We start from the raw sequence: 19,084 nt of genomic DNA, 5'->3' as shown, positions 1-19,084 counted from the left end.
AACTTTCCCTGACTCTAAATATGACTGTTACATACTGGGTTGCCAAATTAAACCACAGAGATAGCTAGCTATGGCCCATTTAAATACTTAAAATGTAAACAACTTCTGTAAAGTTAAAAAATATCAGAGCCAGTTGTTGTTACAGCTTTGACCACTGAGCTTCAGAAAAACAAACTAACCAATGTCCTTTTTCCTCAACAAACACTGATAGCATCAATCAGGCGTCAAGACCCACTATTTGAAATGATTTGTTTCTTTATTGACTAGAAAGCAGTGCAGAGAGAGATGGGGATAGATTAAAACATTAAAACATGACCCATGTGTTTATGAGCTAACGTGTTACAGGCGAGTGTGCTATGATCAGCACCACTCACTCCGACAAGACAAAGACCATTAGGCAGATCTTGGCTAGAGACAATCAGTATCATAAATGGTTATGTTTTAGGACCAATACTGTTCTCATGCGCAGAATTTTGTTCATTCACATCCAAACTTACATTTCTGAAATATGGCACATAAGAGAAATACATTCAGTGAAAATGAATGAAAATCTGTGCATGTAAACATAACAACCAGTGATAGTACAACAAATGTCTTCAAGCGGGTATTAAATGACACTCCAGTAGACTCTGTGCACGCTGTTTTGGGACAATTTGTTTTCCTCATAGGCTACAAGTCCTCTAATCCAGTTGTGTCCACCTTTACTTTGATGAACAGCGTGTCGTCTCTCACATAAACAGCACTGCGAGGGGCCTCCAGATCGCCGTGGGATATGAATCTCGGGAAACCTGTGGCCACATTAGCATCAGACGTTGGCCTATGAAAGCTATCGCTGTTGGTATCGGGGGTGAAAGTATTGCTCACGTGGTTCCTCGAGCCGCTTTGATCCAGCAGTGTTAAGGTTATGTTCTGTCTGAACGGCCACGGTAGGAGCGAGTCGAAGTCTCCACGCATTATGGTGATGTAGAGCGACAGGTGAGTGCCTCTCCCTGAGTTGTAACCGCCGAGGTAAGCGCGCACACTGAGCTTGTAGCCGCTACGGCTGGTGTAAAAGGGGGTCGAGTTGAGCGGCGTGCCGGCCTCCTTCTGGTGCCAGTAGTCGCGCACTTTCCAGATGAGCTTCCCGTCGAAGGAAGTGGATTCCAGCTGGCGGAAACGCTGCTCGTTACACTGTAGCTGCTCCACGTGGATGTCTAACAAGCGGGTATGACGCTGACACGTCTGCTCTAACGCACCTGAAGGACACAAACACAAACAGTTCTACTGGTTTTAAGGTCTGTACTGTAAACATACTCAACTATTAAAAGCTACATATTAGCTGGTTCTGTGCTGGTTTAAGATGGTCATGTGCTGGCTTAAGCAGGTCATGTGCTGGTTTAAGATGGTCATGTGCTGGTTTAAGCAGGTCATGTGCTGGTTTAAGATGGTCATGTGCTGGTTTAAGCAGGTCATGTGCTGGTTTAAGATGACCATGAGCTGGTTTAAGATGGTCATGTGCTGGTTTAAACTGGTCATGTGCTGGTTTAAACTGGTCATGTGCTGGTTTAAGATGGTCATGTGCTGGTTTAAGCAGGTTATGTGCTGGTTTAAGCTGGTCATGTGGTGGTTTAAACTGGTCATGTGCTGGTTTAAGCAGGTCATGTGCTGGTTTAAGATGGTCATGTGCTGGTTTAAGATGGTCATGTGCTGGCTTAAGCTGGTCATGTGCTGGTTTAAGATGGTCATGTGCTGGTTTAAGCAGGTCATGTGCTGGTTTAAGCTGGTCATGTGCTGGTTTAAGCAGGTCATGTGCTGGTTTAAGATGGTCATGTGCTGGTTTAAGATGGTCATGTGCTGGCTTAAGCTGGTCATGTGCTGGTTTAAGATGGTCATGTGCTGGTTTAAGCAGGTCATGTGCTGGTTTAAGCTGGTCATGTGCTGGTTTAAGCAGGTCATGTGCTGGTTTAAGATGACAATGAGCTGGTTTAAGATGGTCATGTGCTGGTTTAAACTGGTCATGTGCTGGTTTAAACTGGTCATGTGCTGGTTTAAGATGGTCATGTGCTGGTTTAAGCAGGTCATGTGCTGGTTTAAGATGGTCATGTGCTGGTTTAAGATGGTCATGTGCTGGCTTAAGCTGGTCATGTGCTGGTTTAAGATGGTCATGTGCTGGTTTAAGCAGGTCATGTGCTGGTTTAAGCTGGTCATGTGCTGGTTTAAGCAGGTCATGTGCTGGTTTAAGATGGTCATGTGATGGTTTAAGATGGTCATGTGCTGGCTTAAGCTGGTCATGTGCTGGTTTAAGATGGTCATGTGCTGGTTTAAGCAGGTCATGTGCTGGTTTAAACTGGTCATGTGCTGGTTTAAGCAGGTCATGTGCTGGTTTAAGATGGTCATGTGCTGGTTTAAGATGGTCATGTGCTGGCTTAAGCTGGTCATGTGCTGGTTTAAGATGGTCATGTGCTGGTTTAAGCAGGTCATGTGCTGGTTTAAGCTGGTCATGTGCTGGTTTAAGCAGGTCATGTGCTGGTTTAAGATGACAATGAGCTGGTTTAAGATGGTCATGTGCTGGTTTAAACTGGTCATGTGCTGGTTTAAACTGGTCATGTGCTGGTTTAAGATGGTCATGTGCTGGTTTAAACTGGTCATGTGCTGGTTTAAGATGGTCATGTGCTGGCTTAAGCAGGTCATGTGCTGGTTTAAGATGGTCATGTGCTGGTTTAAGATGGTCATGTGCTGGTTTAAGATGACCATGAGCTGGTTTAAGATGGTCATGTGCTGGTTTAAACTGGTCATGTGCTGGTTTAAACTGGTCATGTGCTGATTTAAGATGGTCATGTGCTGGTTTAAGCAGGTTATGTGCTGGTTTAAGCTGGTCATGTGGTGGTTTAAACTGGTCATGTGCTGGTTTAAGCAGGTCATGTGCTGGTTTAAGATGGTCATGTGCTGGTTTAAGATGGTCATGTGCTGGCTTAAGCTGGTCATGTGCTGGTTTAAGATGGTCATGTGCTGGTTTAAGCAGGTCATGTGCTGGTTTAAGCTGGTCATGTGCTGGTTTAAGCAGGTCATGTGCTGGTTTAAGATGGTCATGTGATGGTTTAAGATGGTCATGTGCTGGCTTAAGCTGGTCATGTGCTGGTTTAAGATGGTCATGTGCTGGTTTAAGCTGGTCATGTGCTGGTTTAAGCAGGTCATGTGCTGGTTTAAGATGACAATGAGCTGGTTTAAGATGGTCATGTGCTGGTTTAAACTGGTCATGTGCTGGTTTAAACTGGTCATGTGCTGGTTTAAGATGGTCATGTGCTGGTTTAAGCAGGTCATGTGCTGGTTTAAGATGGTCATGTGCTGGTTTAAGATGGTCATGTGCTGGCTTAAGCTGGTCATGTGCTGGTTTAAGATGGTCATGTGCTGGTTTAAGCAGGTCATGTGCTGGTTTAAGCTGGTCATGTGCTGGTTTAAGCAGGTCATGTGCTGGTTTAAGATGGTCATGTGATGGTTTAAGATGGTCATGTGCTGGCTTAAGCTGGTCATGTGCTGGTTTAAGATGGTCATGTGCTGGTTTAAGCAGGTCATGTGCTGGTTTAAACTGGTCATGTGCTGGTTTAAGCAGGTCATGTGCTGGTTTAAGATGGTCATGTGCTGGTTTAAGATGGTCATGTGCTGGCTTAAGCTGGTCATGTGCTGGTTTAAGATGGTCATGTGCTGGTTTAAGCAGGTCATGTGCTGGTTTAAGCTGGTCATGTGCTGGTTTAAGCAGGTCATGTGCTGGTTTAAGATGACAATGAGCTGGTTTAAGATGGTCATGTGCTGGTTTAAACTGGTCATGTGCTGGTTTAAACTGGTCATGTGCTGGTTTAAGATGGTCATGTGCTGGTTTAAGCAGGTCATGTGCTGGTTTAAGATGGTCATGTGCTGGTTTAAACTGGTCATGTGCTGGTTTAAACTGGTCATGTGCTGGTTTAAGATGGTCACGAGCTGGTTTAAGATGGTCACGAGCTGGTTTAAGCAGGTCATGTGCTGGTTTAAGCAGGTCATGTGCTGTCTTAAACTGGTCATGTGCTGGTTTAAGCTGGTCATGTGCTGGTTTAAGCAGGTCATGTGCTGGTTTAAGATGGTCATGTGCTGGTTTAAACTGGTCATGTGCTGGTTTAAGCAGGTCATGTGCTGGTTTAAGCAGGTCATGTGCTGTCTTAAACTGGTCATGTGCTGGTTTAAGCTGGTCATGTGCTGGCTTAAGATGACCATGAGCTGGTTTAAGATGGTCATGTGCTGCTTTAAGATGGTCATGTGCTGGTTTAAGCAGGTCATGTGCTGGTTTAAACTGGTCATGTGCTGGTTTAAGCTGGTCATGTGCTGGCTTAAGCAGGTCATGTGCTGGTTTAAGCAGGTCATGTGCTGGTTTAAGCTGGTCATGTGGTGGTTTAAACTGGTCATGTGCTGGTTTAAGCAGGTCATGTGCTGGTTTAAGCAGGTCATGTGCTGGTTTAAGCTGGTCATGTGCTGGTTTAAACTGGTCATGTGCTGGTTTAAGATGGTCACGAGCTGGTTTAAGATGGTCACGAGCTGGTTTAAGCAGGTCATGTGCTGTTTAAGCTGGTCATGTGCTGGTTTAAGATGGTCATGTGCTGGTTTAAGATGGTCACAAGCTGGTTTAAGATGGTCATGAGCTGGTTTAAGATGGTCATGTGATGGCTTAAGCAGGTCATGTGCTGGTTTAAGCAGGTCATGTGCTGGTTTAAACTGGTCATGTGCTGGTTTAAGCTGGTCATGTGCTGGCTTAAACTGGTCATGTGCTGGTTTAAGCAGGTCATGTGCTGTCTTAAACTGGTCATGTGCTGGTTTAAGCTGGTCATGTGCTGGTTTAAGCAGGTCATGTGCTGGTTTAAGATGACCATGAGCTGGTTTAAGATGGTCATGTGCTGGTTTAAACTGGTCATGTGCTGGTTTAAGCAGGTCATGTGCTGTCTTAAACTGGTCATGTGCTGGTTTAAGCTGGTCATGTGCTGGTTTAAGCAGGTCATGTGCTGGTTTAAGATGACCATGAGCTGGTTTAAAATGGTCATGTGCTGGTTTAAACTGGTCATGTGCTGGTTTAAGCAGGTCATGTGCTGGTTTAAGCAGGTCATGTGCTGTCTTAAACTGGTCATGTGCTGGTTTAAGCTGGTCATGTGCTGGCTTAAGATGACCATGAGCTGGTTTAAGATGGTCATGTGCTGCTTTAAGATGGTCATGTGCTGGTTTAAGCAGGTCATGTGCTGGTTTAAACTGGTCATGTGCTGGTTTAAGCTGGTCATGTGCTGGCTTAAGCAGGTCATGTGCTGGTTTAAGCTGGTCATGTGGTGGTTTAAACTGGTCATGTGCTGGTTTAAGCAGGTCATGTGCTGGTTTAAGCAGGTCATGTGCTGGTTTAAGCTGGTCATGTGCTGGTTTAAACTGGTCATGTGCTGGTTTAAGATGGTCACGAGCTGGTTTAAGATGGTCACGAGCTGGTTTAAGCAGGTCATGTGCTGTTTAAGCTGGTCATGTGCTGGTTTAAGATGGTCATGTGCTGGTTTAAGATGGTCACAAGCTGGTTTAAGATGGTCATGAGCTGGTTTAAGATGGTCATGTGATGGCTTAAGCAGGTCATGTGCTGGTTTAAGCAGGTCATGTGCTGGTTTAAGATGGTCATGTGCTGGTTTAAACTGGTCATGTGCTGGTTTAAGCTGGTCATGTGCTGGCTTAAGCAGGTCATGTGCTGGTTTAAGCTGGTCATGTGCTGGTTTAAGCTGGTCATGTGCTGGTTTAAGCTGGTCAACTCCTGCTCAGGATCTTCTTGCTTGTAAAGCACTTTGAAATGCATTAACTAAGTGCTAATTATATAAATAAGTTCTATATAAATAAATATGTTCAAGGTTTTGCTTACTAAACCAAATAAGGACCAGCTTAAAACAGCTCCAAGCAGCTGCCATGCTTTAAAACATAACTGACCAGCATATGCTGTTTTTTTTTTTCAACAGGTAGTTGACCCAAAGAGAAACCTGGCTCTAGAAGACTGTTTACACTAATAATCCTATATCAAACAAGATATCAAACAAAACAGATATCAAACAAAAAGATGTTCAGGATTGAATACAGGCCAGGGGTGTTGGAACTAAAATCAGCAGGAAGACAGTCCTCTAAGAGCAGGGTGGGCCACCCGTAATTTACGCTAATGTCCACTAAAGCTTTCCATGCAAAACGAGGCTGGAAAAACAGCATATAATTATCCACCCATCCATTTCAAAACTGCAGGTCATGTAGGGTCATGAGGTTGTTGGAGCCTGTCCCAGCACACATGGGTCACTCCAATGGGCCGTCCCGAGGAGCCAGGGACTTTCATACACCACAGTCAAAGGTCATGCATCTTGTAACCCAAAAGTGCAACTGAGTCCAAACATAATGTTATTAAATATGTTTGCATTGTGCATTTTGAGCTTCACCCATCATGTCCAGCAGGACACTTCACGTAAACTGTGTCAACATTCAAGTGGCCCATCAGACTTGACTTACCCAGGTGTTCCCTGAGGCTTTCAGTGACGGCCACCTGTTGTCTGAGGGAGTCCAGTGATGCCCGGAGGCTCGGGAGCTCTTCGCTCAGTTCAGAGCCCAGAACACCCCGCAGATCCCTCAGTTCACGCTGAACGCTGCAGATCCGCACTCGCTGCTCCTCCACAGACCTCTGCCACACAAACACAACTACCTAGTGGACCAATCTTTGTGCACATCATCTTAAATGTTGCTTTAATCATTTTTATTATTGTATTTAACACAGGGTTTCTTTACCTGTAAAGTAGTAAGAGTGCTGTCACACATGGTGATATCCCGGTCCAGATTACTGACCACAAGACTTTTGTCCTTCAGTACCCCCTGCTGGACTAACATATCCTGCTGCAGCTGCTCCACCTACAACCACACGTGTGTTACATACAACACACTTCAGTGAACCGTCAATCAACCATCAGTTCTCCATGAGCTTGTTTCATACCCGTTTCTCAAGTTTGGCATTGCTTTCCAGAACAAGCCGTACATGGGAACTGAACTCTGAGTTTTCATGAACTTGCACTTTCCCTCTTTTCCCCTGGAAGAAAGACAAGACTTCAGACGCTAAGATCTGAAAACGTGTCACAGCTCCAGGCAAACGGAAACATTTACTGAACTGCAACGCATTAATAAAAAGACACTTTCACTAGCTTTACTGTTAAATTATAAGGTTTCCTTACTCTGAATGTGCAGCCGTAGCTTTTATAAATGCAGTCAGTCTCCACTTCGAGACACTCGTCAGCATGAGCTTGCAGCTGCAAATGAGGATCAACACGCAAATTAAAATACCTGACTATTCGTGGAGCCCCGAAATGGACGTATTAATGGAAAAAAGTTTCCCTGGGGAATGCAATAGTTTCGTGAGAGAATGCAACGTTTCTTATGTAAAACACAACACTGATTCTGAATAAATGTGAAAGCATTAAAGTAGAAATTTTTCTGTTGCATAATTCTATTTTCGTGGCACTTAAGGTGCTCCATATTAATCTAAAGAGAGCAATTAGATGCATAGTCATGAAGCATCTGACTGTGCGCACCTTGTGTCTTCTGATAATCTGGAGACACTTGTTGGGACACGGGATTTCTATTTCCATGCACGAGTTCTTCTGATGGACCTGTCACAGTTCAGAGGCAAGATCAGAAACAAGCAGAGCTCAGCTGAGTGTACTGTATGCAGTATTGAGAGAGGGACGCGTCCTGACCAGCAGCTGAGACGCGGGGAGCGACTGTCTGCAGTGAGGGCAGGACTCCAGGCGGAAGGAGCAGACGTTCCTCTGATGGTCCGTTAGGTTTCTGCGTAACACAGTGTCGTTGCACCCTACATTTGAACATCTAATCCGCTCATACTGGCATGCTTTCAGATGATCCTGAGAGAGAGAGGTATTGTGCTGTTATTCTGGATGACGTGTGCACACATGCAGTTATATATTAGGACACGTTTTGTGTTTCACCTGAAGGTCACACAGGGTAACCCTCTGTGTGCAGTCTGGGGCGTTGGTGCAGTAGATCTCTAAGTTTAGCAGTTCCCGTTTACAACAGTTGTCTTGAAAAATCTGCACGCGTTGGAATTGGCATTTAATGAAATAAAATGGAAAGCAAAGCTAAGTGGATTTAAAATGTCAATATTCTCACCTCTTCTGGCTTTATAGGAATGCCGTCTAAGGGACACTTCGAACTTCCCCCATTTCCACTGAAAAGAGGAAGTCATTATTAAAGTATGCACTATTTATCTTTGCTGGAATGCAGCAGCTTGTTGAATTGACTGGGTGAATGCGTTTCTCTTACATGTAGGCCCTGACGCACCGAGCGCAGAAGATGTGCCCGCAGCCCGTCTGGTGAGGGTTCAGGACGATCCCGCCGCAGGACGGGCAGATGAACTGCTGCTCTAAGCGCAGCACGAAGCGCAGCGTGCGATTGGTCAGAGTGGCTTCCAGCTCCCATGACCTCATGAGCTCGGAGTTCTGCTGGGTCAAGCCAGGCCCGGGACACTCGTTCTCCTCAGCAGACATGGAGACCTGCCCAAATCAACTGGGACACAGCCACAGATGAGCGGTTCTGTTTCAGGCCCCTCTTTTGTTTTTAGCATCACTGAAGTTGATCTAAATCAACATCAAAAACAGCTGGACCAAATATTACAAAAGCCTTTATATGATTCTTGTTGTGCTCCAAGTTAAACGTATGATTCCAATGACCCTGGAGCACAAAAGCAGCTAAAAATACAGTGTATGGGACAAAATGATCCATTTTTGACGAAAATCATTAGGATATTAAGCAAAGATCATGTTCCATGAAGATATTTTGTACATTTCCTACAGCAAATATGTCAGAACCTAATTTCTGATTAGTAATATGCAATGCTAAGAATTCATTTGAACAACTTTAAAGGCGATTTTCTGTTTCTTTTTCTTTTTTTTCACCCAAAACAGAAAGATATTAATAAAGTTAATAAAATACACAAAAACACACACGTTCAGTTTTATTCAGAAATTATGTTTATAATAATATTAATTATAATATTAAATGAATATTATAATAATTAAGTGGATTTTGAATATTCTGAATGGCAGCTTTTACCCTGTTTGATTAAACTTCTGAATTGAGTTTAAAAATGTCCTTTCAAGTGTTTCTGCTTTTTTTATTCAAAATGTTTGTTATATTTGGAAATTGTTTTTAATTTGTAATCGATTTAGCGTTATACTAGCTAAAGATAGCTCCCTTTCCTATTTAGCTCTTATAGTCATTTGTGATGATTTGTATAATTAATATTTTTTAATCCTTTTTGGTGTTTTTCCCCCCACCATCAACCCTGTCTGATAAAAAAGAAAAAAACTTTTTTTTTTTTTTTACACTTTTTCTTTCCATCCTGTTAATTTTCTTGTAAGTCATTACGGTTGACATTTAACGTCTTCTCTACTCACATACACAACAAAGTAGAGTAAAGCGATAACAAAGGAGACTTTCATTGATCAGCGCATAGTTAAAACCCGATTATGACGTCGTTGTGACCCAGTTAAAGTGACAGGATCGACGCATTAATCCGCGGACGCTGCTTGTGTTAATGCAACAGTTTTAAAGCACACAGTGGTCTGTTCCTGAGCGAGAGAGAGATGGCAAACACATGGGGAACCCCCAGAGCAACAACATGACACTGTCAGTCTGAACTCAACCCTAGAGAAAGATACAGGACCATCACATCTAGTCCACATTTACTTTCGCTTCACACTGTCAGCTAGATAACTCGCAGTAGTTATGTCAAAATGCATGGCTTTACATACCTGAGGGCTGATGGCGTTAACAGATCATTTAGATCAATGTGGACGAGCTTCAGTGGATTCGTACAAGTCAATCCTCTTGATATTTAATATTTGACAGCTACGCGTCTCAGCACGTCCCTCTTATCTCGGGCGCGCGAGCGGAAAACGGAACGACCAATCCTACTACGACGAAGACATTGGCTCATGAATATTAATTAGGTGACGTCACAGCAGCGAGCTAATGAATATTCATAAAGGAAGCCTTGGCTGTAGTAGGATTTGTAATTCTTTGAGCGGAAAGTTTCTGTAGACGAGTAAGAGAAACTAAAATAAATACTCCATAAATAGCACTCGAATGCGTCTTTCAACTGAAATAGGAAAGAAAACGTTTAACAGTCTGTGTTCAAACGTGTTTTAATGTTTCCATACGACACTTCACATATATGAACATGCTTTAGGCACAGATTTAGAGAAGAGACTTTTCATTATTTTACATATAATGCCACCACACTCGGAGCTGCCTACAACCCGTTCTTTAAAAATGCAATTAGTTTGCATTAAAAAAAAATGTAAAACTTAAGTAAAAGCGCTTAATATCGTCAAAACATTGTTGATTTTTGGAGACATTAAGCACTTTTCAATATGCAGCCAATCTGCATAGAGTAGAAACAGCACTGAAATAAGCATTAAGATTATTTTCTAAGTGCAAGGAGCACACACATAAAAACCTAGTTAAGACTTCAAAAAAATAAATAACTTCTAAGGAACTACCAAGAAAACTAGATAAATCATGGTTAAATTTCTACACAAGTGAAACATGTACACAGTGACTGTCTGCATGCACAAGAATATTCCAGCATTAATTCAAGATTGGTCATATTCTGATTATGTAAATGTAGACTACCATAACCAGATTAACATTTCCTTTTTCAAAGAGACGAATGAGACAGTGTTATGTCTTGTAAAGACCTTAAAAACACTGTAACTGAATATCTGCACGTCCAAACTAAGGTCATTCTGGATTATACATCTTGGAGCAAAACTACTAATGTTCTACAATAAAGAAATGTCATTAAAAAAAAGTAACATCAATGAAAAATTAGTTGCTTAAAATACTAAAAACAAATGGTAAGGGCATCACCATTATGTCCAGAAGAGAATAAAGGGGAAATAATGTTCACTAGTTTATTCTGATAATGCTCATTTCTTGTATACAGTAATCTTCAGAGCTGTGTATTATGCAAACATCTTTCAGAATAAAGGTTTAACCAGAATATAGAGCTTAATGGGAAAACCCTGTGCATGTGTGTGTGATCTGATCAACTGCACTCTTTACGTGGTAGAAGAAGGGTAACGCTACATGCATATTCTGATTAAACAGCACACCACTAATCAAACAACTCACTTCAACAGCTTAACGCCTGGTGAAAAGTGTTTACACTATTCTGCAAGTCAAACCGGTTTATACATAAACCCCGATTAGATTATAATTAAAAGACGAGAAAAAAAAAAAAAAAAAAAAAGGTATGACAGTAGGAATTTTCTACGATTTCAATTAAGTATGAGATTATATTTTCTTGTTAAGAGCACTTTGATGGCAAGAGAATTTGGACAGGTGATATTCTGTCAGTCTGTAGCACCAAATATTAAAATATGAAACACATAATAATCAACCACAGACACCGGTGAACTACAAAATAACAACAAGCAAAACCATTTTAAAGAGGTCTGCTGTTACATCATAGATACTGAAGGACAACAAGAAAAAGTGCGGAGATAGAACACAATATTTTAAAGACTTAAAGTGATAGTTCACCCAAAAATGAAAATTATCCGGTGATAAACTCGCCATCAAGGCATCCTACGATTATATGATGGTCTTCTTTCATATGAATCCATTCGGAGTTATAGTTAATGTCCTGGCTCTTTCATGGTTTATAATGGCAGTGAATGGCTGTTGAGATTTTGAAGCCCAATAAAGTGCATCCATCCATCATAAAAAGTGCTTCCTACGGGTTAATAAAGGTCTTCTGAAACAAACTGATGCATGTGCAAGAATAATTTTTTTTTATTCGATATACCGTAACCGTCGTACAAACGTTCACGAGAGAGAAGTGATGAACGTGGAAATGCTTGTTTTTGCGCAAAATGAGGAATTGTAAAGAAAGATGTCAGAGGATTTCGATATAAACCGAGAAGAGACTGGGTTTTCCTTTGCTGCAAACAAAACTTGTCTATTAAATTTTTTTCTTATACAAACATCTATTTGCTTCAGAAGGCCTTTATTAACCACCTGGAGCTGTGTGGGGCACTTTTTATGATGGGTGAACGCACCTTATTGGGCTTCAAAATCTCAACAGCCATTCACTTCCATTATAAAACCTGGACGAGCCAAGACAATGTTTAATATAACTCAGATCGTACTCATCTGAAAGACGACAGTCATGTGCACCTAGGATGACTCGAGGGCGAGTAAATCATGCGGAGATTTTAATCTGTGGGTCAACCATCGCTTTAAAGATACAACATGATTACAAAATCAAAAATAAAACAAAAATTGAGTTCAAATAAATAGAAAGTTACGTAACTAATATATACAGTTTAAAACAACGTTTTGTTTCCTAGTATTCACAACGAGAACTTCTAACCAATTATTACCTTCATCAGCAATGTCACAAATATAAAACCCCTCAGTGTAGAGAGGAGGAGGGCGTGTCGGACGGGATGCCCACCAGGGTGGGCGGCTGCTGGCCCGGCGCGGGTACAGGGGCTGTGGGGCGGGGGTTGAGGCGCGGAGGGAGGGGGGTGGAGGGCCTAATGAGCGGCGGGGGCTGGTTCAGGGCGGGACGGGGCTGAAGGAAGCGGGCCTGCTGCTGCAGAGGCGGAGGCTGACGGTGTAGCGCTGGAGTGGCAGGAAGAGATGGACGCAGAAGAGGCGGCGGCTGGTTCAGAGAGCTGGAGCTGCTGGCTGATGTTAGAGACACTGAGGTGGCTACAGGAGACGGACCCGAGGCTGGGGTCACCTGACCCTGATTAGGAAACAACAGAGAAGACCATTTAACACACTGGTTTCATTTTTTGTCATACCTTCCGGAGAAAAACAGAGCAGACACTGGACAAAGATGTGAAGCACGTGTTGATCTGACGATTGCTTCATATGAGAGGCTTTACAGTTTGACCGCTTACCTCTTCCTCTTCCTCGTCGGTGCTCTTTCCCGAGGAGATGTTGCTGTTCTTTCCATCCTCGCCAGAGTTGGCACCGTCTCCGTTGGGGGTTCCCTGCTCCGCCTCCCATTCCTGAAGCACCTCGTCCAAGTTAAAGCGGCGCCGATAGTTCACGAAGAAGTTCTTCACCTGCCCCACCGTTTTATTCCCGATCACATCAGCAATAGCTTGGAAGTCCTTCCCGTATTTCCGTACTCCTAGATAAATGAGGCATGAGATGTTGCGAGTGACATTTGGTATAATAACAATAACAGGTACATAACTGATGCCTTTAGCTATTTACTGACCTTGCACTGCCAAAAGCTGCTCGTCTGTTGTCCAGCGGGCATTAATTTTTTGGGTGCACTGGAACAAGAGGTAACATTGAGCAAACTGTGGATATGCAGATTAAAGTGCATGTGAGAACAAGAGCAAGCGGAAGGGAGTCACCTCAGGCAGTCTAAACTCATCAATGCCATCTTCAATCTTCTGCTTAAGTCCACTGTTTAACTGCTTGGCGTTCTGAACCTAGAAAAACAGGTACACTTGTGAGGAAGAACGAACGTCAAGAATAGCCATGCTCCGGTTATTCCTCCAAACCCACAACTGGCGCTTGTTAACCAATTAATAACAGTTAAGATTATTTAAATTCAGAATTATAAAGGATAAGTGTCTATGACCTGTTAAAAATACCAAAATGAGCTTTCCAGGGATTCATTTTACACGTGTTAACAACAGAACGTGAGGATTCACTTGGTCAAGCACCTGCTTCTACGAGCAGAGAAAAACATAATATTCCCTAGGCTATATATAATAAATAAACAGGCCTAAACAACTTCTATTATAAATTTTATTTATAATCAATTTTATTATACTATACTTTTATGTAATAAATATAAAAAATGAAAAGAAAAAAATAATTGACAATATTAAGCTGAAACTTGACTTTGCAAAAATAAAAAATAAAAAATAATAAAATAAAAAAAATAAAAAAAATAAAAAAATCAAATCGCAATATATGTCAAAGAAATCGCAATTAGATATTTTCCCTATATAGCAAAGCCCTAAACACCACAACCAATAAAACACAGTCAGCCAATGACTGGAGAGAAAATAAACCCCACATTGCTCAATTTATATAATCTGTGCCTTTAAGCATTATCACTGTACCGCAGTAATGTTGTGCCAAATAAAATCTGTTTTACATGTTTGTTTGAATGTGAGAGAAGTACAAAACCAGGTTTACAAAAAAATTATATTTTGGCATTCAAATACACCACAAATACAGGAATATTAGGATTTGTGTCCAATGAGAGACCCAACATTGGTTCCAGTTTGGCTTTAGCCTAAATTAATTAGTTTTGGCTTGTCGTTTATATAGTCTAGCTTCTTATATTTTCCATTCCAGTTCTTTACTGAATACTGTTAAACTGAAAGGTTTAGTTGTGGAGCGAAGGGAACTAAAGATACTTATATAATGTTTATGCCTATTTCTGAATGTTAGAATAAAATGAAACTTACAATCGACTTCTCTGAAAAACGCAAATTTATTTTCTACACGCAGCGTATTTTAACCAATGCAGCAAATGTTTTAAAATACTTGATAAATTACTGGGAGAAAAACCATTTAACACTGTATAAATCAGTCAATTCTTAGTGCCAGTTAACAGTTAACTGGTTAAACTGATCATCCCTGATTAAGAACATTAGAACACGATCTTCAAAGGCTTACAATGACTTTTTTTTTAACCTCTTGTTGATTGGTGGCCGTACCTGTCGTTTCAGGGACACCAGCTCCATGTCCAGCTGACGCAGGACAGAGTTAGCGGCGCTGGAGCTGCAGGAGACCGCCACCACGTCCTCCTGCGTGAGGTACATGCCTTTGGGCGGGCGGCACTTGGAGCGCTGGCTGTGGTGACGGTGCTGCAGCGTCTGGTGCTCTCTCCGGCCCAGAGCGATTTTGGAGCTCAGCGTCTGAGGCTCTGCATGACTCTGTCAGGGGAAAACCAAAACACTGCACTGAGACACGGGAAAAAGATTCAACATTGAGGAATCAACAGACACCTTTAACATGCTTCTGGAATAATCTGAATATGTCTTTATTAGAAAGTCCCATTACCTCCTTCTTGGCCTCTTTCGTAGGATCATAATCACTGTCGTTGGTCTCAACCGGGTTGGCCTCCTCCATCTCTTCCTCACTATCAAAAACAGAAAGACCAGAAACACTTAAAACTTGCATCAACTCATAAATGAGCTCAAAGATCGAATGCATAAGTGACCTTTCATCAGGATTATTCCGGTTTGCCAGCTTTCGCGCTTGTCGGTCCATTAGACTCGTTCGGGATCGTGTTTTTTTCCATGAATAGTAGTACTTCACAAGACTGGATATGGATTTGTCCGGCAACTGCAATCAATTATCAAATTCAAGTGTGAAAAATATTAATAATAATAAACATTTTAGCAATAAAATGTTTTTGAAAGACATCAGGGATGTTATCATTTATTCAAAAATTCACAGTAAATTAAAACTGTTAAATATAACAATTTAAATATCTGTTTTGTATTTAAATATTTAAAAATTGAATTTATTGCTTTGATGATAAAGCTGTATTTTCAGCATCATTCCTCCAGTCTTCAGCGTCACATGATCTTCAGAAATAATTATGATATGCTGATCTGTCATGAATTATCATAGGTGCTCGGTTATTAATTTGTTGCACAGTATAATGTATTATCTTATTGTGTAAAGTTGTTTTTGAACCATGCATTTTGATGCACTTTTTAGGGTTCTTCAATGAATAGAAAGCAGAAGCTGCAAAAGAGTAATGTTCAAAATCACAGCATTTATTTGAAAGAGAAATCTTCTGCAAATCAGTATATTCGAATGATTTCTGCAGGATCATGTGACACTTTTCGTTCCTTTGACCTCCATTCATACACGGAAACAAGTTTCACATTTCACTGCGCTTCTCAGTGTAAGTTCTGGTAAATGTACCTGCAAATTCATATCATGTGAAACGGTGTGACCAACAGATCAATACGTCCCTCGCAGATGAATTAAAACCGCAGTGTTGCAGGAAAGTGTTTTTACATTTCGGCTAATGTGACCGCAGGTTAAAAACGCTCAAAATTCAGCTTCGCATCGCACAAATAAATCTAACTTTCAAGTAAATGTCAACAGAAAAGGCTATTTTAAGTTGTAAAAATATATTTTACAGTATTCTGATTTCTACATCACAGAGTTGCATAGATAAGATAAATTTTGAAATATTGAAAAAGACAAATTTTAATATATTAAATATTTTTTTTTTTACATTAATTCTAATTAAATAAATTCAGCCAAGGTGAGATATGACAATTCATTAACATTAAAAAACCTTAATTTCTTCTCAACTCTTGTCCAGCAAGTGTACTGTAATTTCACATTGTGATAACAGTAATTAAAGCACACGATCTTAACGCAGAAACTTCTAATGGTAAGGTTTTTAAGGATCATGGCAGTATTTATAGTACTGTATTTTCCTTTAAATTAGCGTAAACTAAAAAGTTAAAGGATTACAGTAATTTACTGTAATTTTACACACCAGTTCCTGTATTACAATAACAAGAACATGATGAAAATTATTTAACACACACAGAAACCTAAATGTACCATTACAAAACTATAAAAAAAAACCTAATCATAATACTTCTGCATTATGGTTTGGCGAAGTTGTTGGTAAAATGTCACAATGCATTGCCCTGACGTATTATTTCTCGTTTCGGTTTCTGGATTAAATGTGACCTGGACAGATTTCTAATGAGCGTAAGCCTCTCAGTTTGAAGACATGTCACTGTTCGCTCAGTAATGCTAGCAGCGATGACTCACCATCTGCTGGATCCGATGGAAGCTCTTCCCGTGGAAACTGAAGGCTTGCTCAAACAACACCTTGTCCTCCACCGTCCACTCATCAGGGAAGGGCGTGAAGTTGGGCAGATCAGCAAGGGACTTCTCGATGTTGTGTTTGTGCCAGAAGAGCATGCCGAGAGCCTGTGGAGCACAGAAGACATCCAGACATTGATCAACACTGACAACAACGGCGTCGTCTTTGAGGACTGCGTGCTCGTAACTCACCTGCTCAACATTGTAGCCATGCTTTTCTTTCGCGATTGCAATGTACTCGTCCACTGAAAAGAAAATAATAAGTACACAATAATGCATGATGATGTCACTATGAAAAATTAAATGCCACAAAAATAAATAAATAAATGCAAATACTTACATTTAGAGTCAACTATTGTGTGATATGGAGACCAAACCAACATGCCACCGTTGTCTTTATCGCTGTATTTTGTGGAGCCTACACAATTACAGTACAAAAACTATGCGTTAAAATTTGACAAACAACTTGTAATGTTAATGCAACAGATTTTTACTTTAAGTATTATAATAATAATTATTTAGTGTTGCAGTTATTTGAGGGTTTCCGTTCACACTTTTGTGTCTTAATTGCAAAATTCACAAATTAAATCCTAATTTAAAAGGCATTTTCACTTCAGTCCTGAAGAGCACACAAAACTGCTATTTTATCGCCTTTTAAAATAAAACGCAGTTTTGTGGTAAATAAACAGTAATTGTACACGTTATAAAACATTTCCCCTGTTTAAACACCTTATAAACGAGGAAAAATCAAGATTACACGGACTCATATTTAATCCCATGTCAAAGTTGCTGGGTAACGTATATTAGCTGAAGAGTGGCTAAGCGAGACAGCTAACAATCTTTCACAAAAAGCTTTTCATGAATATGTAATCATACACTAACATTAAAAACAGATCTAAAATAACAAAATTGTGCATTCGACACCTCGAATCTTTGAAAACAAATTTAAAATACCGATTTCTACGCTGATTGTTCGGCGCGATGGTTGTACCGAGGCTACCACAGTCAGTCAGGTTCTTAAAGGCGGAATGCGGCGCTTTTTCCTACCTGGATCAAACTCGGGGATATTTGCTTGATAATCGGACCCCACACGCATGCCCACATCTGAAAACAAGAAAAATGAGTGATGTTTCGAATTTATTAAGCGATTTTGGTTTTCATTTAAATACATAAACAAGCTCCGCAGGGGTGTTCGAGGCTATACCGTGCTCGTCGTCGCTACCGCTCTCGTCCGAGAAATGTCCATTCGAGGCGTTCGACGGGCTTTTCGTCCCATTTGAGCGACCTTTCCCCAGATACTCCGATCCTTTGTCCATCATTCCCGGCATAGTGGCGATACGTTTGAAAATCTTTAGCAAAAATTAAATATGTCAACACTACAGCATTCGCTCTGTGTCCAGTGACTCTGCGCAGCTGCGCACTCTGGTATCCCTCCGCCGTATCTCTCTCGTGTTTCATTAGCTTCAGTGTCTGTTTCTTCGTCGTTAACATCTGTTGCGTTTCTTCATCAAATGTTCAAGGTAAATGAGCAGGTTTGCGTGATTCTGCTCTTCGTTTAACGATCAACACAAGTGTCCGGATCTAGTTTCCGTCGCGGAAGGAATCGAGACGCATGTAAACAAAGGTGAAACGCGGCTCTTGTGTGCGCCACTGTTGTATCACACGCACGTTTTCATGTTTTCCTTTCAAAATGTCCAAATATGTATCTTTCGTGCATTACATTGATTAATAAACTGAACAGAAAAGGTATATCGTAATACAAATTTGATATGTGTAATGATTAGCACATTTATGGCTGAGTAGCCATTCATAAACGCTTCTTTTAGTAATTTAGAATTGTTTTTGTTTTTTTAATCCTAGTTTTCATGATTTGCAAGTCAAACTTAACGTAAACCTGACACTAAAGTGTTTATATTTATAATTACACAGGGATTTAGTTCTATCTTTGGTCTGAATGAACTCATATACTCAGATACATTAGTATTTCGCACACACCATGTCATTGATGATTTGCAAGAATCAGTGGTATGTGGTAGACTACTGTCTTAAATAGGCAAAATCTCTTGTCTGGTTTAATACACTAACCAATAGAATAATTACATAATTACATACATATAAATAATTAAATCTGGATTTAAAAAAGAATATGGGTTAAAAACAATTT

General features: G+C 40.8%; 2 protein-coding genes across 2 annotated transcripts; both read right to left on the bottom strand.

Moving 5' to 3' along the window:
• Window positions 1-242: 242 nt before the first annotated feature.
• Window positions 243-9,983, bottom strand: LOC113039731 (TNF receptor-associated factor 5-like). Its single transcript, XM_026197781.1, has 11 exons — window positions 9,816-9,983; window positions 8,326-8,568; window positions 8,173-8,230; window positions 7,992-8,093; window positions 7,743-7,907; window positions 7,578-7,655; window positions 7,221-7,295; window positions 6,986-7,078; window positions 6,784-6,903; window positions 6,511-6,679; window positions 243-1,235 (listed from the first exon to the last, which is right to left on the bottom strand). The coding sequence occupies exons 2-11, from the start codon at window positions 8,547-8,549 to the stop codon at window positions 670-672; spliced, it is 1,650 nt and encodes a 549-aa protein (XP_026053566.1). The 5' UTR covers window positions 8,550-8,568; window positions 9,816-9,983; the 3' UTR covers window positions 243-669.
• Window positions 9,984-10,190: 207 nt separating this feature from the next.
• Window positions 10,191-18,366, bottom strand: rcor3 (REST corepressor 3). The gene is made up of 12 exons (XM_026197782.1): window positions 18,125-18,366; window positions 17,968-18,024; window positions 17,261-17,338; window positions 17,113-17,165; window positions 16,867-17,028; window positions 15,278-15,402; window positions 15,118-15,196; window positions 14,772-14,990; window positions 13,449-13,526; window positions 13,307-13,364; window positions 12,981-13,216; window positions 10,191-12,823 (listed from the first exon to the last, which is right to left on the bottom strand). The coding sequence occupies exons 1-12, from the start codon at window positions 18,246-18,248 to the stop codon at window positions 12,485-12,487; spliced, it is 1,608 nt and encodes a 535-aa protein (XP_026053567.1). The 5' UTR covers window positions 18,249-18,366; the 3' UTR covers window positions 10,191-12,484.
• Window positions 18,367-19,084: the final 718 nt, after the last annotated feature.

The sequence above is a fragment of the Carassius auratus genome, chromosome 22 (assembly GCF_003368295.1).
Source record: "Carassius auratus strain Wakin chromosome 22, ASM336829v1, whole genome shotgun sequence".
Classification (NCBI taxonomy): Eukaryota; Metazoa; Chordata; class Actinopteri; order Cypriniformes; family Cyprinidae; genus Carassius; species Carassius auratus.
Note: the sequence above shows the minus strand (reverse complement) of the source record. Positions and strands in the feature narration are given on the sequence as shown.